Source organism: Procambarus clarkii, chromosome 28 (assembly GCF_040958095.1).
Source record: "Procambarus clarkii isolate CNS0578487 chromosome 28, FALCON_Pclarkii_2.0, whole genome shotgun sequence".
Taxonomy (NCBI): domain Eukaryota; kingdom Metazoa; phylum Arthropoda; class Malacostraca; order Decapoda; family Cambaridae; genus Procambarus; species Procambarus clarkii.
Genome location: NC_091177.1, coordinates 3393986 through 3415801, shown reverse-complemented (window position 1 = coordinate 3415801; position 21816 = coordinate 3393986). Strand labels below are relative to the sequence as shown.

At 40.3% G+C, this 21816-nt stretch overlaps 2 protein-coding genes across 27 annotated transcripts in view; one reads left to right on the top strand and one right to left on the bottom strand.

Moving 5' to 3' along the window:
• The window catches only part of LOC123755007 (ribosome-binding protein 1), a 96468-nt gene extending 88604 nt beyond the window's left edge, over positions 1-7864 (top strand). For 17 of the 22 annotated variants that reach the window (XM_069332788.1, XM_069332787.1, XM_045737403.2 and 14 more), the window contains 2 exons: positions 3103-3145; positions 5901-7864. In XM_069332788.1, coding sequence (XP_069188889.1) covers positions 3103-3144 — 42 coding nt within the window. In that variant the 3' untranslated portion in view covers position 3145; positions 5901-7864. The remainder of the gene's footprint in view (positions 1-3102; positions 3146-5900) is intronic. The other 5 variants (XM_045737411.2, XM_045737408.2, XM_045737405.2 and 2 more) reach the window with 1 other exon arrangement.
• Positions 7865-8818: 954 nt separating this feature from the next.
• Positions 8819-21550, bottom strand: LOC123755010 (retinol dehydrogenase 11). Of its 5 annotated transcripts, none has more exons than XM_045737415.2 (8): positions 21316-21550; positions 20003-20157; positions 14341-14493; positions 13834-14022; positions 12156-12314; positions 10454-10576; positions 10004-10211; positions 8819-9846 (listed from the first exon to the last, which is right to left on the bottom strand). In XM_045737415.2, exons 2-8 carry the CDS (start codon positions 20052-20054, stop codon positions 9738-9740), a joined length of 993 nt encoding a protein of 330 aa, XP_045593371.1. In that variant the 5' UTR covers positions 20055-20157; positions 21316-21550; the 3' UTR covers positions 8819-9737. The 5 variants fall into 5 exon arrangements, with proteins under 5 accessions (XP_045593371.1, XP_045593372.1, XP_045593373.1 ...); XM_045737416.2 differs by having other exon boundaries at positions 21481-21526; XM_045737417.2 differs by having other exon boundaries at positions 10454-10573; positions 20003-21546.
• Between the last annotated feature and the right edge of the window lie 266 nt (positions 21551-21816).

The following is a 21816-nucleotide window of genomic DNA, read 5'->3' as shown; positions in this document are numbered from 1 at the left end:
AATAAAACATGCAGAACATAGATATGCAGAAATACATTCATGTCACTTATGTGTTCACACTATTGTATTTTTTTTGGAGAATACGTTTTTGCTATTATCGCGCTACACATGTTGTATATAATTATCTACATATTGATGCACCATTGCAAACCACTAAGCAGTTCTGGTAAGTGTGATTAATGTGCATAACCATTGATCACAGTACCGTACAGCATAGCCACAAACGCTCGTCACTACTACTCGCATCATTAACTTGAGCCAAACACTGCTATTATCAGAATCCTGGTCACTGAATCCCGAATGTGAAGTACTTGCACGTGTTCTTACTCTAAAGGAGCACTGAGGTCCTGTTTTGTGATTCATAGATACACTGAACCGTGGCTGGGCTGCTGCTGCTCTTCTCGTGATGCTGCTGCTGCTGCACTTCTCGTGATCTGCCCCGTCCTTCTTTTTCATTACCCCTTATTCGATGTTGCCATCTGTTCTCTTCCTCGCTATGGTTCCTATGGCATACAGAAGTGTTTGTTTCTAGGTGGAATCCTGATTGTGCTTGGAATGTACGCTGTAAGAATGCCTCCTGGTAAAAGTATTGATGCCAGCAAAGGCCTAAATATTTAATTCTGTTTTGGAATGCGAGTGCGAATGCCCATAGGGTCATTTGTACATCGAAATGTGAGGCTTGGAAATCTACATCTGTGAGAATTTACTCTTATTTAAACATTAAATAATTTTTGTAAATACAAAAATAAAATTAAATGGGGTGGCACATCCAGGCTCTTTGTTCAGGAACAGTCCTGGTATGTAATCCTACATTAGCAATGTTTGGTGAAAATTGATACAAATCAGTGAAGCGAAAGCTACTGGCACTCTTGTTATAGATCTAGCCAAGTTTATTTATAACTACCCTGGTATATGGTCATAAATTTATTATCAATGATTAATTAGTGTCAGTGTTTGTTTTTAACAAGATTTTGATCTTTACTAACTACAATTATTCTTTGACTTATTGAAACTGACTTAGTTGAGCTCAACAAGCCCATGGTATAACGGAAACTTTGTTATAGGCTAAGTCAAAAAGTGTAACAATACGGATCCAGTCAAAGCTACCACAAACCACCTTTTCTGCATAATGGAGTTGTTAATGATGTCTGGGTTGCTCAAGTCTTGTAGCATGAAGACTTGCCCAATATCAGTAATGAGGCACTAGTAGTTACGTTAGTCTTAAATCCTGTACAGTGATATAGTCTCTTAAAAGTTCCATGAAGCACTAGATATGCCCTCACGAGGTAATGTTTATAATCTGTCTAGTGTCATCTACTCCTTGTCCATGTACCAGGTAGCTGGATTCAGCTGCCTAGACAGATTTAGAAACTTTTTTTTTCTTGCTATTCTTAATTTTGTGATTATTTCTAGTGTTCCTCTATCAACAACCCTATAGGGATTATATTATCTTGGTTAGATAACGTTTATAAATTATTTTCAAACGCACAGACTTTCTTAGATTGTGACGTTGACAGCTGCTTTGATTGCAATTTTTGTTATTGTTGGAGGCAGCCACATGGTTATGTTCTATACAGTATATAGCCATAAACCACTTGGGTTCTGATTTAAATATAGTCATATCAACCATGAGGTCTCTTTGTATGTCATCTATGGATATAATCTTGGATATGCTTTAATATCTTACATAACGGTGGATGATTTTCCACCAATTACTGTTAGGCACCCTTCTTTGTGTCTGGAAGAGAATCATATGATTATGGATAAATTTGTTCCAAACATTTATTCCTTTTTTTTTTCTTGGTTCTGTTGTTACAGATCTTGTGCTGGTCATGAACGAACTGGGTTTGCATTTTTCAGCCATTAGCTCCAGTACTTGTCTTTCTCCCACTTGTAAGCCCCATGGACTTGGCGCACTCCTTCATCTCCTCGATAACAATCTCTTCACTCTTCCTGAACTCCAATATGTCTTATCTCACTGGAAATCTATGGCTGAGAACCCAGTCTGTATTCACTAAGATCCTAAATCATCTCCCTTTGTGTTTTGCAGATTTTGTTGCATATCTTTTAACTATTTTGGGAAACATCAACAGTCCCCGAGGACTGTCTTGAAGTGTCTTCCCATTAGGAAACTAAGTACTCGGAGGACCTTAGATGTTTTGCCCAATTGCACTGATGAGATGTCTGCAAATGTTTTTAATGTACATCTTGTGTGTGGCTGAGAACATTGCTACCCCCACCTCTTCCCTTCTCAAGTTGACTTACACAGGTCTTGACTGATATCTTAATGGACATGGGCTAAATTTGTGCAGCTTTTGCTTCAAAGAGCTCTATAGTATCCATTTTTTTTACCTAGAAAATGCTTATGACACTGCCTGGAGATAAAATATTTTATCCCACTTTTTTGGGGGGAGGAGGGGGTGCTTTTATACCTGCTGCTTTTCCGTCAATGCTTCATTTCTCAGTGCTAATTTAAAATGAAGCTTGATACTCGTTTCTCACTTTCAACAATATGTTGATGTTCCCCCAAGGTAGTGTTCAGAATACTGTACTTACTGAAATTTGCCTGCAACCAGAGACAATATGGTGGGACTGAGTTTAATATTCTTTAAAGTGTAAGATATTTATTTGCAAAATAATGAAATATTTGAAATAAGAAAATTTTAAACTAGTGATAAGCACGTGTTTTCAGATACTCACAGTTGTTCTCTAATTTAATGTGTGCTCAAGTTTTTACAGGCGCCTGAAGTTAAAGGAATTAATGGCCGAATAACATCTTAAATTAAGATACAATTACTTTGTACCTCTTTATCTTGGAGCATTTGCAAATTTAGTACAGCAAATATTTTAGAATGTTTAAAGTGCTTGCAAATGAATATTTTAGCACATTGGGAAAAGATGTGTAGGTTTTGGTTACCGGGTAGTTATGTTCTGATTTTTATATTTCTTCCTGTTAGATGTGGATTAGCTTTCTAGTGCGTAAGTGTTGCATGACCCCGTGTGTCTTGACTAACGATTCGCTTGTTAATAGCTCGTTAATGATGGTGCCCACTCATTTTATTTGCCTCTTTGCAAACTGTTAACCCCATTTTCTTATTTCAGGGATTTTTTGGAAAACTAATTGGCAAAAGCACTGACCCTTAAGGTATTTCCATTGTTCCTCAGTTGCATTGGTGTTGTAACCTTGGTTGTCCTTGGTTGGCAGGCCGACTGATGCACGTCACGCACATGCCTAGTACCTTCATTTTCCTGTGATTTTGCTCATGATTACCATTGATTTTCATGGATACCAGTGTGTTCATTTTTACACTGCTTTGTTCTTAAGTGTGACATTGATATTTAATGAGCACAAAGGAGGTATTCTGGTAAATCAATACTATAGTGATTAGTCACAGGTGAAGGCATCACTGTATTTAGCTTTTGCTTTGATATTAGACAATTTTATAGCGTTATTAGTATATGGTAATTTTAAAGGGGTGTGTAATTGAATAATTAATGAACTATATGCTTAGTTTTAACTGAAGCATGTATTATGAATTTATATAATTTTGTAAAGTTTGGGGCAGTGTGTTTGTGGCATTTACCAGTATTCAGTTTAGTGTATTGGTTAGTAGAGAACATGCACTTGCATCACACCATTGTGTGGCTTTGAGTTTGTACTGCTATTCCTGTTTGTTGACCTGGGTTTGTGATGACATTTTTTCATCTTTTAGTAATCCTTTGCATGCTGGTTTGTTTGTCTTTCTTTTTTTTAATTTTTTTTCCCCTAATGTGTAACTCCGTCATAACATATTGGAAACATTTCTGATGAGACTAAAACAGCAATATGTAAAGTTTGACGAAGTCCTCATCCATTTGGATACCTAGCTTGTGAAGGTAGGAGGTTGTAATTCTCTTATTAGAAAACATCCTCACAATTGCTTGTGTAAAATGCATGGGGATGTATATGTGAAAATTGAAAAAAAAAAGATTTTAGTATTTGTAAGTAAAGTATAAATGTTGCCTTTCTTAACATTCGCCTATTAGAAAAAAAGTTTAAATGATCAATAATGAAGTCGGCTATTGTGCCCAAAATGGTTTTTTCCAAGTACAGTAGATAATTTTTATCACAATATTGTTACATAGCTTTCCCGGTTTGGTGCCTTCTTTTTGATAATTACTTACTTATCACAATATTGTAATGGTTTGATTTTAAGTTTGTTTATAGGGGCATAAATAATTCTATATAAACTGATAGTCTTGTGCAGCAAATTATTGTTGTATTATTTATTTCATGGTATTGCATTAACATTGTTGTGCTTGTAAATGGGACAGGAATTAAGACTCCCTGAGAACAGAATGTTGATGGTATGGTCTTTAGGCATATAAGATGGCATTGACTGTGTTAATTGATAAAGTGTAAGAGTGAGGACCAAGGTGGTGGGCAAATGGTGTACACGTGAGAGACATCTTGGTAAGAGGCCATGACAGACTGATATGCTAGGGTGTGAATTCCATTTTGACAATTCACATAGTTAATTTACCGTCTTGGGAAAGTAAAGCTTTGCCATAGATGGTAATAATTGACCTGGTGCTGATAAGTTTGGTAGGTTTAATGGAGGTTACCAATTACTGTATATCTACTCCATTCTCTTAAAGGTGTTCAATCCGAGCAAGTAATGTTTGCTTCACACTGTCATGCGTCCCTTGATAAAAGCCTCGGTGAATGACTCGTTTGACATCGATTATTTATTTTTCTGCTCACATAGTAGCGTCTTAAGTTATATCTATGAACTCTCAAATATTCTGTAACAGAATGCTCTTTAACTACTGATTTAATGCTACTTTTGATACTTAATCCCAATAGGTGATTTCTTACTTGGTCCACAAACACAAGAAAATAGGTTAACAAGACCTCTATTACAGAAGCTTGAGTTTGCACTATACATGCTTTGTTTTTGTTGACAAATATATTAAAATATGACTTCAAGGTTATTGTCAGCATGCATTGACATTGGTGCAGTTATGTGCATTTAACAAAATAGTAGTTTTAAGTATTAACATCTATATAAGGAAAATCGGTGATCGATGAACAAAAATGCAAGGTATTTTTTCTTTCAATGATGGCAATTGTTTTGTTTATGACACAATATTTGTTTCCTCCTCCTTATCTTCCTTCTTGTTGCTAATTTTACTTTGCTACAAATATATTACTGATGCTGTGTTACAAATCCTAACACTCCCTCCCTTCTCCCTTTTCACAAGTGTTTAAACAATATATTGATAATAAAAGGTTCTGAAAAGTAAACATCATTGGCTCATTGTATATTGTTGCACAGTAAGTTAGCTAATGTTGGATATTCATTATGTAAATAATACTCAACAGAACAGCATTTTTAGGTTGTCGACCCATTTCCTGCTTACTCCAAACCAAAAATATCCATAATAAACTAACTTATCCTAACTTGAATGCTGAATGACTATAAGGGTGCTTGGCCGATTGTGCCTAACCAAAAAAAAAAGAAAATGCCTAGTTTATCTGCCACATGCAGGTAGTATGGAAAACCATGACTGAATGGTAGGAGCAAGTTGTAAAAGGTGCGATTTGACCTAATTCCTAAAATTGTCACCTTTCATTTTATTAAAGAATCAGCCACATAGACACTGCTGTTAATATTATTGCTTATTTTTATCTGTTATGTAGAGCCTGTTCATCCATGTTGTACAGTATATATACACACTTAAGTTGTTGGTTGACATACTGGGCATTGATGAAAAATTTATGCTATGCAGGATAATATGTTTATAGCATAGATTTTAGTTGTTAGAAACTTGAGACAAGACAATATAAATACTTTTTAGAACATGAATGAGGTAGGTTATAGGAACTGTAATTAATTTTGTTGTTTTGCTTTCTGCAGGGTGCTGGTGCCACGCAGTGACAAGTCAGATTGGGGGCAAGCAAGCAGCCTTGACCTGCAAGAATTTCACCGACATTGGCTCACGTCCATTCTTAGCCATGGTGTCGGTGTGTCCACTAGCACTGTAATGACTTCTGCCATGAAGATCTTTCAATTTAACTGTATTTTGTACTAAGCTTCTTTTGTAGGAAGAGAAATTGAAATTGTTGCTTCATGGCAGATTGTTTCATGTTGGGACCACATGTGGGTAAACCTTTTGAGCTGCAATATTAGTATAATTTTGTATTTCTGTGCTGTTTATGGGTAATAGCACTATATTCCTAAAGTAAATTTTTTAAGGGTAATGACGGGCAGTTATTGGAGACTGTTACCAGTAGAAGCTCGTTTTGGGTTGTGCAAAAGTTCAATTCCCAGCATGTTTCTCTAAGATTGAACTTGTGTAGGTTACCCACTACTTAGATTTTATCTGTAAATATATATGTATATATACATGTATATGTATATATATACATATACAAGTATATGTATATATTTGCACGATATAAATACTGAAGTGAGATGACAGATTTCATGTGGCATTTTAAAGTGCAATGTTGCCAGTGGTGGTGAAGTCTTGCAGGACAGTCTCGAGCACATAACATATGTTGCAATTGGCAGTTTGTTTCATTAAGGATACATTTGTTTACTTTTATATGCCATGAAGAGTACCATTGTTGAAACATTATTTTATGCCATGAGTATGACCAGTAGGGAAAGAGGTTTGGTGGCAGATCTGGTCACCCCAAGTGTCATGGGTGCACCTCTTTCTTTTGGTTTCATTACTGCAGGGGGTAGGGGGCATTTGCCAAGCATTGATTTAGACTTTGTTATTATTCCTTAGGTTCTTTTTTTGAGTTTTTATTTTATTTTATTTTGAAGACTTTGTTACTATGCAGCAGGAGCATTCTTTGGTTCAACTGCTATACTTTGTTACAAAGCTCATTCCAGTGATAATTGCCCTTTTTATAAGGGTTTTATTTTCTCTTCATAAGGACAGCTAAGTAATGTACCATTGAAAAAACTAACAATATGGTTAAGGTTATGTTCTAGCTTTCACATTCATGGATTATCTTGACGTTATGCATACAGAATTACTGAGAGTTAGATATTCAATACAAATTGTGCTTTTTTTATATATGGCAGCAGCAGTGGTACATAATTTACCGATTAATTTTGTATGACAAGCGGAAGACAATTCCAGTAGGCCATTAAGGATACTTTTAAAGTTTCCAGTCCATTCCGGGTGGGCTTGCTTTGTCTTCTGATGCCTTGCGTCAGCATATCCAGTACTGTGGTAATAAACCCCGTAGACCAAGATTACTGTTACTATTTTGTATGGTGCAAGGAGCCAAGAACACAGTGTGGCAGTTTGTGGTTGTCCTAGGGGCGGGTGGCATTACGTGGTATCTTGTTTAACCTGGACACATTGTAAGAGGGGTATTGGGATGGCGTTTGGTGCTTGCTTCCCTCTGCACATGAGAGGTTATGGATCATCAGTTTTTTTATGGTGCTGCAAACCTGAACATTTTTAGTTGTTAATTTCAACCATGACACATCTCTGCCACAACTCTTCTAAGATTGTACAAGACTTCTTTCTGGTGAATTATAGCAACATGACTATACTTGTACATTTATTAGTGGTGGTGTTGGCAGGAAGGATGTTGTTTGGTTGTTTGAGGATGTAGGGTAATTGTACAGAAGATGTAGCCCTTCATTATTTGTACAACAATCTAATCGTTGGTTTAGTTCTTAGCCATTGATGTTGAATGTCAACAGTTCAATGGTCATATCACACCAGTGCTATAACTTAAATTTCGTGCCCGTGTGCTGCCCTGTCTGGCGCGTGAGATTGTTACCTTGTATCCCTAAGGGGTATTGCTGGGGACCTGGTATTTCAACACAAATACATGGTTTATCAAATTAAAGTTTTATTTAACCTTTTATATAATGTTTGTATACGTACTAAATTTAAACATTAAATTTCCACAGACAAATTTTTTTGTTTTTGAACTAACAATCTTCTTGAAATAGAAATAAACCTCATTGTTATGAAGCTATTTTAGCATCCTAGTAATTTGGGTTTCTGTTGCAAGGATAGTTATAACCATTTAATCTTTATGCATTGGTAACTTATTTGTTCCAGAAACTTTAGAAAAGGTGGCTATGGTGGGGAAACCCTCCCCCCCCCCCTAACAAAAATTAACCATGAAACGTATATTTGACTGCATCATATGGAGTCTCTCAAATTCATAGTGTGATAAATTTGAGGGCCATCTTGCCCTTATTGTCTGTTCCATTTGCCTTATGCCCTTGTTAGGCTATAATGTGTTGTGTACTGTGTGTATTCCTACACTGTCACCTTTGGGGAGGATATTGGTTTGTGCATCACCAGCCTCTTGTACTTCGCTCATAACCACCAGCTCCTCATGAAATCTCTGCTACACAATCCTTTTGATAGGTCTAAAGCATATTTAATGCAAGTGATTTAGCCATCTTACAAATTGGCACCACATTTGCAACTCTTCCACCTCTTTGTTAAGACTACTGTGTAAGTTATTAAATATGCTGGACAAGGACTGGCTGAGTTCATCGTTACGTTCTTAAAGGGCAATTTCAATTTTTCTTGATTATGCACCCCATACCCATCCTGTGGGTGGTGGTGGAAAGGGTTACAGAGGCACACTGCATACTCTAAAGAGTAATGTGTCCTTGTGGCCTTCCTCCTACCACTATAACCGGCAGGAAAACGGCTCTGGCAAGGTTATATATTGGTCATACACGTTTAACTCACAGGCACTTAATGGAGCGCTGCCCTGCTCCTTATTGTTCAAACTGCATTGTCCCTCTTTGTGTTCTAGGGAAAACATGGTGTTAAATAGTCTAATTTATTCATTTTATTTATTTATTTATACTGTATACAAGAAGATACATTGGTTGTGAGAGAATATAACATTGGTGTTCTTACATTCTTGCACTTAACACACACAGCATTTTGGGCATGTCCTTAATCTAACAGATAAAGTAATAGTATTAAAAGATACATTGTAGCAGAATTTGAGTTCAACATAACTACAGTACAATATAAATTGATGATAATGATTGATTATACTGAAGCTGAATACCTTTGAGTACTAAAAATGGGGGTAGTGGGTAGTACAAGATGGTGAGAGTTTGAAGCACAAGGTAGCAAACTATGAGGATGAAATTAGGTACAGTACTTTGCTTCTGAAGTAAAGTACTTCATAATACAATCTGCATAGGTTGGACATTTTTTTTTTTTTTTAATTCCTTAGGGAGCGAGTTCCATAGACTGGGTTCTTTTATTTGCATAGTGTGTCTGCACAGATTTAGTCTATGGATATCAGATTTTATATTTATTTCTCGTGTAGTGTTCATGGGTTCTACTGTATATATCAAGGAAGTATTTCAGATCAGGATTAGCATTTAGTAGCAAGGTTTTTGAACATGTACGTGTGTTAGTGGCATGCATGGAGAACGTGATTTGTGTGATTATGGAGAGCATGCATCTGTTGGTGTTGTGAAATGCAATTTTGTTGTAGATTATTTTTTTTTACTTTGTGTGTGTGTATGTATGTATAACAAGCAAAATTATATAGTGTTATTGTATTTGTTGTATATATTTTATTGAATGCTGGAATAGGTATACCATCAAAAAAGGGTGCTGAGCTTGTATGGGTATATATCATGAAATGCTGAATGTCTCCTATGTTTTAGCTTGTGGCTGGCTAGACCTACTTTTATGTAGTGATAAAAGTGGCAGCTTATTGCAGCGTTGCTCTATACACTATACTCCTCCAAACCCACCAGCTGAATACTTGTATCCCACAGTCTCTTGGCATCTGCATCACTCACTGCATGGGGGTATGGTTGCTTTTCACTGCAGTCACTGAAATGCATAAGCAGAGGCATACATAAGTATGCATATAATAGGCATTTAAAAGGCAGATACTGTAGTTAAATAATGGTTACTCGGGGTTCGGAATTTTGGAACATTTTCCTTGCATCCCAGATATTTGCACCTGACCTGGTACACTACTGCCTACCTGTAGTATTTGCCAGTGTGTGTAGCGATGTCCTCGCTGACAGTGCAATAGATGGTGGTCTGTGCGCCCCGCTCCACTGTCTTGAAGAAAAACTTGCCAAAAAAGTGGAAGGCCCAATGGATAAAGCCATTGACGGACTGGTTGATGTAGCGGCCTAACTCCGTCTGCACCACTCCTGGATGAAGCGAGTAGGTGGTCACACCTGTTCCTGCATGGTCCAGGTAATAAGCTTTGAGTATGAATAAACCTGTGCAGCTAGTGTAAATAAATGCAGGTATTAGCTGACACATACACACTTTGTTTTAAAATTATGAATGATAAAATATAATAGAAAAAAGTTATACCATGAGTATGGATCTCCACTTGTAGCTGAACTAATAAAAAGGTCAAACATACACTTGCAAGAATTTACAGGCAGTACTTAAAATACAAAATACTGTGGAGACGCACCGTGGAGTTGCTTAGCTAGTTCGTGTGTGAAAAGGATGTTAGCAAGCTTGCTCTGACAGTAGGCCTTCTTGGCGTCGTAGTTCTTCTTTAGCTGCAAGTCCTCCCAGTACATCCTGCCCTCTGCTGGAGGCATGAGCCAGCTGTTAGTGATGCTGGGGACTGGGCAAGAGGGACTGAATGAATGCTGTTAGCGGCCCTATTGAAACTGGTGGAAGTTAAGTGAGTAGAGAAAATTTGTCAGTGATCCTATCGAGAATGACGGAAGTTAAGAGGCAGATAAGTTGGCAATACTCTTGAGAGGCTATGTTTGAGAGAAATAAGGTGGTTTTTGCGATGAGAAATTGTATTTTGATTGTTGTCGCCGGAGGCACACAAAAAGTACAGGACTTGTATGGCAAGCAGTCAGTCCAGGACCTGTTGGCCAGGGTAAGGTTAAAGAATGGCAGAATATACAACGCATCTTTATAATCCTAATATTGATTGCTATTAGTGCTAGTACTAATTGCAATAGATATTTTAATATTAAAATTGTCTATAATGAAATGGGTCCAGATGATGTACATGACTGATATCTCTTCGTTGGAAGAGATGTCCTTTCACTTTGACACACCTCGAGGTGTACCAGAGTTTAGTTTAGTTTAGCTTATTATGCACCCCATACCCATCTTGTGAGCGGTAGTGGAAAGTGTTAGAGGCACATAATGGGCTCAGGGACTGAACCCCACAATTCATTTAGCTAAGCAAGTTACAATCTTGATGAGCTAGTTACAAAATTCAATGCTCATTGTCACATCATCATTGGGCTCGAGATCGACCACAAGTGCAGTTTCTAAATTAAGCAACTGACATATGTGGAGAGCTAGTGTCACAACTGATATGTTTGTCCTGCACACCGCCCCCCATCCAGTGGATAGGTTACAATCACTTAGTTACTACCTACAGTTAGCAAACTGGGGATATTTAGTTAAAATTTCTGGTAGCAGATCATTTTGAATTAAATATTTACACATCTCTGGTACATTTATTATAGAATTGTCTCTGAATTCACGTATATTTTCGCATTCCATCACATAGTGACGGAGGGTGTGCTAATAATTTTGTAGATACAGTTTACATTTGGTCAAGTCTCCATCAGCAGATAATGAAAATTCCCAGAGATACTTGTAACCGAGAGTCACGTTTTTCAAAGTATTGATGCATAGACTAATAGTTGCCATACCTACACAAGCTGATCGATGATGCTGCCATCTACCATGCAGATGACTTCGAGGAATGATAGCCAAAATATGGGAAGAAGTTAATCAGGAAAGATGGGAGTTTTAAAGATAGAAGGAAATATAAATGATGGGGCAGAGTGGCACAGGGAGGATGTGAAGAGAATGGCTAAATATGATGGGCAAGAAGAGAGGTAAATCAATCGGGGAGTAATTCAACAAGAAAATAAATCCTAATTTCATAAATGTTTTCGTTATTTATTGTATTATTTTCTAACAGCTCCATAAATACCGACTCAGGTGTGCAGTTTTATTCATAGCATCCCTTGGCCGTCAACCAGACCAAAATATACAGAATGTGAGACGTTTGGACGACCTCGCAGACGTCCTACTTCAGAGTATTGAGTGACCCGTAGGAACGGAAGGGGATTATCAGGGAAAGCGCCAAGCCATTGCAACTATACAGCAAGAGGAGGAGGAGCACTTACGTGTGTGAGCGATAGAGGAGACATTAATGATCCTGGAGGGGGCTGAGGCCTTGAGCTGACGGAGGAGCAGCAACGTCAAGAGGAAGTGACCCAAGTGGTTGGTCCCCAGCTGCATCTCGAACCCGTCCTTCGTCTCCCACCGCGGACACATCATCACACCTGCCACAGGGACACGTGGCTAGGTAAGGACACAGCTTTTGACAAGAGGTTATAAATATGAAAGACATGTAAACAAATCCAAGGGCCGTGACGAGGATTCGAACCTGCGTCCGAGAGCATCCCAGACACTGTGTTGCTTTTCGCTACACGAGCCTCGTAGTGACAATACGGTTTACCTGAGGGCTACCGTCTTTAGTGGCCTTGACGGGGACAGGAAGACAGCGCTTGTCTGGTTTACAGTCTTGTTTGTCCTGTTGCCCTCAACCGTTCCTGGTATGACTTTCCCTAAAGTAGATATGTCCTTTTGAAGGTGAGGTCTGTGCTTGGATACAGTATTCCAGATGGGGGCGCACCAGCAACCCATCCTCGACTCTTCACTCACGAAGTACATTCCATCCAGCGGTCGACCCCACAGACGCATTCATAAATTTAACATGCTGTTCATTCAAAACGGGAATTTTCTCAAATATAAATTAATATTATAATATATAAGTATAGTGTGCATATATAGACATAGGTTAGGTTAGGTGTTTAGGTTCTGTTGGCGATTATTTGTATTTGTATTTGAAGCATTTACAGCGTTGTGGGTCGAACAAAAGTCGTGAGTGAAGCACTTGTTCCGGAAGTGGTGCACATAGCCTTCCCGGCTTGGTGCCTTCTTTGATAATTACTTACTTGTTCCGGAAGTGTTCGAAGGAAATCAGTTGTGAGTCGTGTGTAAACCGTTTTTCATTCATAAACAGGGAGTTTGGCGGGTGCATGGAATCACTTTTGGGTCTTTGTTTGGAGGACGGGCTGCACACCAGACTTGTACAGTGGAATAACTACCTTCTTTTCCTTAAAGTGAAAGGTTCGTTTGACTATTCAAATATCTTTTTTATTTTACTGCAGCTCCTATGATTTGAATAACTTTCTTCGCCAATCTGCTTCATAATAGTGATGTTGATTTGATAGTTGTAATGTGCACTGTTATGCCCTATATGCAAGGTCTTGCATTTTTCAGTACTGTATTAACAACCATTTTCCAGTCTTCCGACCATTCGTGAGGTTAATGTAGATCTTTTTCTTTGTAAGCCCTCAATATCGTTTTCCTTTTCTACTTTACCATAGATTTTATAGTGTTATCTGCAAATTTGATGATGTGGTTTGTAATATTTTCATCTGTCATTGATATATATGACAAAAAGGGTTGGCGCCAAGATGGAACCTTGTGGTACTCCACTCTATTGCGTCCTGGCCCCTATTATATTGCATGTAGGCGCCAGGATCGTTAGGGTTAGGCGATCTGTTTCTAGACTGCAGACTATTTCTATATCTAATTTCGGGAAAGTAGCTCCCCTGGGGACCGAACTTAGCCTAGCCCCTATTGGTGGTACTCCTGATACCTTGTTTGCACACTAATACCACGTTATAACACACCACATTTTCCCAGTCAGATTCTCACTCATAACACACCTCTCTCAACATCCTCACTTCCACATTCCTCTCACTGCACCATTACCCATACATCCCCTCTCACCTGCATTATTGATTAAAGCGTGGATGTGGGGCTCTGTCTGCGAGAGGATGGCAGCGGTGTTCCTGACTGACTCTAGGGAGGCGAGGTCCAGGTGGTAGACGCCCACGGTGTTCCCTGTCTCCTTGTTGATCTCCTCCGCCGCCACTTTCGCCTTCTGCAGGTCCCGGCACAACATTACCACCCGGGCTCCTGCCGGAGTCAAACACCATCAAGGGATTTGCTTTGAAAGTGGTTACCGAGATCATTCGAAGTTGTGCGGACAATTAAATTTGGAGGAATCTAGCAAGATTATGGAGTCAAGTAATATAAATGTAAATGATGTTTCTGAGTTAAACAAGTTTTACAGTTTGGTAAAGCCATAGGAAGATCAGTGGCACATACGAGTCCAGTGTTAATAATAGTGACTGACACACCACTGACTCACTCGGCTACAACACTGACCACTTATTCATACTGATCTAAACCTAATTGGCGATCCAGCCACCGCACTGACCTAGAATAACTTACCCCGACGAGAGAGGTCCCTGGCGGTCTCCTTGCCGATGCCAGTGTTGCAGCCCGTGATGACCACCGTCCTGCCGTCCAGCCTGGCCTTGCTCCTGCAGGTGGGACCTTGCAGCCACGCCCGCAACGCCGCCAGGCATCCGCCAGCACCCACCACTACCGGGAGGAACCACATCAACCCCCGAGAACACACTGCTTGTCATATATTAACACGTAAGTGGGAGTACTATACGACAGGCAGGGGAAACACATCGTGGACGAGAGAACCAGCATCATCTATATGTAAAGGTTGATAAACAATCGCTTAAAATATTGTATCATGTTTGGCAACATGCAAACAAAACATGCATTTGTGACCTTTTCACAACCACTCACAGCATGGGTATGCATGGGGTGCATAATTAATTAACTTAATTAAAGTTGTGTTTACACCTCCTCTGCATGTTGCAGTAGCTGTACATGATATATTAATTTAATTAATTCGTGTTGTCTGCGACAGGAAGCCTGAGCATATATGTTTTTTAAGATTTTATTGAGGCCCCCCCCCCCCCAGGGTCGAACTACTGACCCTCTCCAGGATGCAACCTAACAACAGTTACCTAACTCCTGAGTTCCGATTTACTGCTGGATAAAGAGAGGCATTAGGTGAAAGAAAACATGCCCAACTATTTTTAACTTGCCTGGGAATCAAACCCGGGACCCCAAATTGTCAGTTGCGAACGAACTAAATTGTAATACTAGACCCTCTAACTCTAAATTATTGAACTTTCCGCTTTAGTACAACATTAACTAAGAAGCAGATCTGGAGTCAGTATTGATGACCTTAACCACACTCAGGTCATTTACCAATTCCTATTAGCAACAATTAAGACATCAGTTTTGGTACAAACCAAAATTATTAAAAATCAAATGTTTTACAATCGACAATCGACTTGAGAATGGTCCAGGACGGACCGAAACGTCGTCGTCCCTTCATTTTCTAGTGTGTGGATTGGTCAACAATCAAATGTTTTAGTTATAATTAATAAGTATTACCTGTGGATGTTAGAAGCAAGTAATACACTAACATAGCGGAGTATTGGGGTGAGCCAGTCCTCCAGCCTGACTCCCAGATGGTTACTGCTCCTGGCCACACACTCACACCTCCCCGAGCTCTCCAACAGGTGGACAGCGACAATACATACACTGGCCGGACAGGACGTGACGTGAGAGACTGATAAAGACCTTTTGTGCCCTCTGTAATGCTTTTGCGCTACCGCTCACAGGATGAGTATGGGGTGCACAATAAACTAGCCGCCTTCGGCGGCAACAATCAAATGGAAGACCCACTGCCACCAGTACACAGTCGTTGGTCCTGACTCCTGGTGGGTTCTCTCTCACGCTGATTTATATAAAACATGTGAACAAATATTTTGTCGAACACCGTGTGTATCTACTGGATATTAAGGTTGTATATTGTGATGTAGGTCTTAATGAGTTAACGATGATTGATAGCTGATGTGATCAGAGTGTATAATGTGACCACACACATTGTTTATAATGTAACCCCCACTATATAATGTGACTACACTCAGTGTATAACGTGACCATACAGCGTATATATTTATTTATTTATTTATTTATTTATATACAGGAAGGTACATTGGGGGTTAAGAGAGTACATAGAAATGATGTTGATTTTACATTCTTGTAAAGCCACTATCACGCGTAGCGTTTATGCGTGACGGGAGATGTCTCCCGTGAAGACTCCAAGCTTACTATTATCCATTTAAAGGATAACTCCATCCTAAGATTCATCAAGCGCCTCCCGACCTATGTGCAGAGAGAGCGGTGAAGGGGAGGGAAGGTAGTGAAGGAGAGGGAAGGTATTGAAGGAGAGGGAAGATGCTGAAGTAGAGGGAAGATGGTGAAGGAGAAGATAGTGATGATGATGGTTGGTAGATGTGGTACCTACCTATCAGTGAGCGCCCATGTAGTGAAAATGATTGTAGTGGTGTGTAGGGAGAAAGGTGGAGATGGAAGGAGAGGAGAGGAAGTGAGAGGGGGAATCTTGGGAAGAAATTTGGAGAGGGGAGAGGGGAAGAGTTGGAAAGAAGGGGGGAGTGGGGAAGGGAGGAGAGAGGCCTGGGTGCAGATGATGATACTCCTCCTAGTATGGCTTTGTAACAGCTTTGGACGTTACATCATTTTCCAATTGGCTCTCAGGTTTCCCCTGGCCCTGATGGACTCATATTTCAAGTGGCACTGTGTTATCAGAGGCGCCGTGGTGGTGGTGGTGATGATTGTTGCGGCTATGGTAGTAGTTGTGGTGGTGGTGTTGATGGTAGTGGCTATGTGGCTGTGGTGGTACTGATGGTATTGGTTACGTGGCTGCACCACAAGAACCACACTACTACCGCACCACCACCACAGCAGCACTAACCACAGCACCGTCACAACCACATAACAACAGGGTCAGCAGGGCGGTATAACTTGACCTCGAGGGCCGTGACTAGACCTGGAGGTTGAGTGTCAGGTTCCTGAGCTGGTCACAGGCACCTGACTCAACCCGGCTTGTGGTGTCTCTCTGTGGTACTTGTGGCCGCCTTCCGCGTCTAATGTAACTGCTTATTTGCACAGTATGATTCTGAATATCCTTGATGGTTGTATTCCATCAGTTGCCATTATGCACGCTAATTACTTATTTACCTGAGGGCCAATCTCTCTGGTGGCCTCGACGAAGACAGGAAGTCGGCGGCTTGTGAAATATCCCTCTCCACCCCCTCCCCTTTTGTCCTGATGATTTTATATATTTGGATCTTAAATTGCAGCAATGTTTTGTCATTTACCTCTTCGGCGGGTAGGCGGTTCCATAGGTCTATAACCCTGTGGGTGAAGAAGCATCTCCTGTTTTCTGTCCTGCATTGTGACTGGTTGAGATCGAAACCGTGGCTCCTTGTTTGTGTTACATCTGACCTTTTGAAAAAGTTGTCTGGATTAATGCTCTCAAAATTGTTCAGTATTTTAAAAGTTTCGAGGAGATCAGCCCTGTCATGTCTGGTTTGCAATGCTATTAGCTCTGTGGCCCTCAACCGATCCTGGTATGAGAGTTGACTTAGTTCTGGAATAATTTTTGTTGCCCTGTGTTGAACTTTCTCCAAAGCAGCTATATCTTTCTGAAGATGAGGTCTACATGCTGCTTGGATACAATAATCCAAGTGGAGGAGCACCAGAGATTGATACAATTGAACAACCACCCTCTTCTCCTTGAAGTGACAGCGGCCTTGCCTATTCCCGGGGCCTGGATAGATTTCTTTTACTGCAGCTCCCACTTGTTGTGCATCCTCCAGTGAATGACGGATTCTATTCCAGTGTTCTCTTCTTCATCAATCTGCTGCAAGGAAATGATGTTAATGTGGTAGGTGTGACGTAGATTGCAATGCCCTACATGCAATATCTTGCATTTTTCGATATTAAAAAGCATTTGCCAGTCTTAATACCACTTGTGGAGGGAATGTATATCTTTGTATATGCTGAATGTCGTTTTCATTTCCCACTCTACCATAAATATTAACCACCTGTAAATCTGATGATGTGGTTTGTAATGCTCCCATCTATGTCACTGATGTATCACAAAAAGGGCCGGCCCCATCATGAACCCTGCGGTCCCCTACTCACCACATTTCTTCAGACAGATTCATTTCCGCCTTGGACGACCCCCTCCCCATTCCCCCGGCCCGTTTTCCCTACTTTAACCATATGGTTAAATGGGTTTTACCCATTCTAAGTTTTCTACCATTTATTCTATGTGCCTGTGATTCCCCTGCCAGGCTCTCCTGTGGCACCGTACCAAAAGCCCGCGTAAAGTCCATGCATACTACAGCTACTGGAGGTCCTTTGTCTCAATACCTTGTTACCGCTTCCAAAAATGTGAGCAGGTTTGTATACACAGGTGCTGGTGCTCGTATACATAGCCTGGTGCTCGTATACATAGCCTGGTGCTCGTATACATAGCCTGGTGCTCGTATACATAGCCTGGTGCTCGTATACATAGCCTGGTGCTCGTATATATAGCCTGGTGCTCGTATACATAGCCTGGTGCTCGTATACATAGCCTGGTGCTCGTATACATAGCCTGGTGCTCGTATACATAGCCTGGTGTTCGTATACATAGCCTGGTGCTCGTATACATAGCCTGGTGCTCGTATACATAGCCTGGTGCTCGTATACATAGCCTGGTGCTCGTATACATAGCCTGGTGTTCGTATACATAGCCTGGTGCTCGTATACATAGCCTGGTGCTCGTATACATAGCCTAGTGCTCGTATACATAGCCTGGTGCTCGTATACACAGCCTGGTGCTCGTATACATAGCCTGGTGCTCGTATACACAGCCTGGTGCTCGTATACATAGCCTGGTGCTCGTATACACAGCCTGGTGTGTGTGTACACATTAAGTGGTACTTGTATACACAACCTCGTTGGTTTAAACGATGGTATACATTTCATGTAATATGATACAAATTATTGCAAATAATTAATATTAACATTATAACAACTGGGGAGATTAACGAGAGGCAGCCGGGTTGACGAACGAGAAGTAGCTGCGTAGGTGGAGAAAGAAACAAAGAATTATGGAGAGAAAATCAATAAACAGTCAGTTCAAAGGTTTCAGGCCGGCATAGCGATCGATTTTGCTTCCATTTATGGAGTGGAGCGGTGATGGTGGTGAAGACCCGCGCCGGGCTCCCAGGATATCTTAGTGGAGACCTTTTGTGCCCTCTGTAATGCTTTTTGCGCTACCGCTCACAGGATGAGTATGGGGTGCACAATAAACGACAATTAAAAAACAAGGGCGTGGAGTCTATATCTTTTGTATTGTACCCCGCATCATCAATGTTTTCTGTGTCAGAGTAATGAGCAGATGGAATACTGGAATACGCTAAGTAGATAGCATTAAAACGGGACGACCACTTATTTCCTACACGGTAAAAGATGGAATTTCAACTTTATCAACAACAAATTTTGATTTGAAATTACTATAGTGAGTCCTGGTTACCGTGTACTTACTTTTATTATTATTCTTATTCTTATTATATTAAACATTCTGTTAATGCCACTTCTCTGTGTATTGAAAGAGGAAGCGTCTGAGATAGAATTCCTGGACGACAGAGCCAGAGTGCATCGGGAGTCAAAGGCGTGTGCTTGGGAGTACACAGAGTATAAGTTCGAATCCTCATCACGGCTCCTACGTATTTTCTCAATAATAATAATAATTATAATGAGGGTGAAGGAAGGACGCAATACATGTATAAGTGCATTAAAGTCAAATTATCGGATACAACCTATACTTTCTGAAGGTTGATGCGGCGCGCCTTGCGCCCAAATGCTTAGACTGCATCCGTAAAGAGACAAAACAGATTGGTATTAGATGCTTTTTTACCCAGAGTTATGAACCCATGGAACCGGCTACCCACCGAAGCCGTAAATGCATAGACGTTATTGAGTTAAAAATCCACGTGGAAAAAGTCCTCAGGAACAAGGAGGGTACCTTCGACAAGCCGCCGGCTTCCTACTCCAGTCACTAAAGATGATGGCCCTCAGGTAAATTGTTACATAATTTATCAGAATCAGTTTAGACGACGAACAGAACAAGTTTACAATTTAGATATTAAAATGTACTCACCTGAACATGTGACGGCAATGAGAACCACTTTGTTATTGTCCAACCATTCCATGAGACCTCGCGCTAAACGCTGACGTCACTTTAAGTTAGAACACAACGTCGAGGCGACGTCATGTTACCACACCGTTGTGACGTGACTGAAGACGTTGCTGATCCTGCAGGTGGTTATATACTCCTAGTTTATTGACGGACGTGTAATAGCGAAATTTTCTTGTGGTAAAACTAATCTCGTGGGTTCGAGGAGATGTTAATGTGCTGACTCTTTTGGTGAGCTGAGTTAAGCTTGTTTCCCCATTACAGGATGAAATGTACGTATTAGTTTGTTAAAAACGTTTAACTTACTGATCTTGACGTGTTAGATGTACTGTATCACAGTATGTTACTGTACTGAGTTCCTAGCTATCCACTCTTATTTTCATTGTGTGGTAATACCAACTGATGCCGAGGCGCTGCGCCTTGTATAAGTATTATTATAGCAGTTTTGATCTTGTAGAATTGCGCAATACCAGAGTACGTGTTGGTGTTGTTAATAGTGGTGCTTTAGTCTGCTTGCTGGAGAACATCTAAGTGTTGATACTTGGCTCATCTTTCCTGGAGTAAGTCTTAAGTGTCGATGCTGGTTCCATGTTTGTCGGAGTAGTCTAGTGTCTGCCTGAGAGAACTATTTGTAGTTCGTCAGCTTCACGTTAGACCTTCTAACTTGATATTATAGCTTTGATATGCGTGAGTGATGTGATACTGACAGTGTTACTGTATTTTATATCGTTAATTACCGGGGGTTTGGGTGTTGATGTGACGATATGTTAGTTATGTTGCAGAGTATAATCAATGTGTCTAAATATGCTAATGTGTACATTACAGTTATTTGTACAGCATTGTACGTAGCTTGTCATTTGGTGGCTGGGTTGCTTGCCTTCCGATGCCAGTTGTACCCATATTGTTGTACCCTAGATGCTACAGCTTAAAAGTAAACAATCCAATATAATCATGTGACTTCCCAACTAGCAAAATGGATGACGATGTACATTATAAATTGTGTCGGTAGCTCTTGCGTGTGTTTGACCAACAACATGCCCATAAGCTCATATCTATTCCATATGTCTAATTTAGAATCCAGATCTTCAGTACGTATGCAAGAGCCCTGTACACTGTGCCTTGTCTAAGCGTTTGTTTTTTTGTCTTTCTTCCTGGTCTCATAGACGTAAACCACAAGGCTAGTCAAGGCACAGGCCAACATAAATGCTAATAAACTCATTTTAGGTGTGTAGCGCAAGCACCACCCAAACCTGAAGTATTACTGGTTGATTACAGACCTTGATGGAATACGTCAGAAATATGTCGCGTAAAACATCAGATGTTACAAGGTTAGGTCTTATAAACGTCACCAATTACGACGTTATCTTCTAAGATAGTCTTAGCTTCGTTCAGAAAGTATATTGTCGAAGTTGTTTAATTTAATGTGAATTTGTTCAGCCCACCAGTCCACAGTTTCAGTGTCAGCCGAATGCACTCCCTAGCGTGCCGAGACGTGAACTGAGAGTGGAGAGAACTCCAGGCAGCCGTGGTGGTGGTGGGAGCGGTGGTGTCATGTGAGAGGTGAGACAGTCACGAGTCTTCGGATAATATTACCTGTTATGCCTGGTACAGAGTTTTGTTTGTGTATAGTTTTGAGTTCTCTGTAACATTATACAATCACATCAAACTTGGTTTGGGAGGGAGAGAGACAAACGAATACAGACCCAGGCACCGCCGAATATCCCTGTAGTATGCATATACAGTATATACTGTACAGTATTGTACACACACACACACAT

Excerpts from the sequence above, each read along its gene's own strand:
- LOC123755010 (XM_045737415.2), bottom strand. The coding sequence starts at position 20,054 with ATGGAATGGTTGGACAATAACAAAGTGGTTCTCATTGCCGTCACATGT. Across the intron at positions 10,212-10,453 it reads ACTAGCTAAGCAACTCCACG|GAACAGGTGTGACCACCTAC; the intron begins GTGCGTCTCCAC and ends TGGACCATGCAG. Across the intron at positions 9,847-10,003 it reads CACACTGGCAAATACTACAG|TGACTGCAGTGAAAAGCAAC; the intron begins GTAGGCAGTAGT and ends TATGCATTTCAG.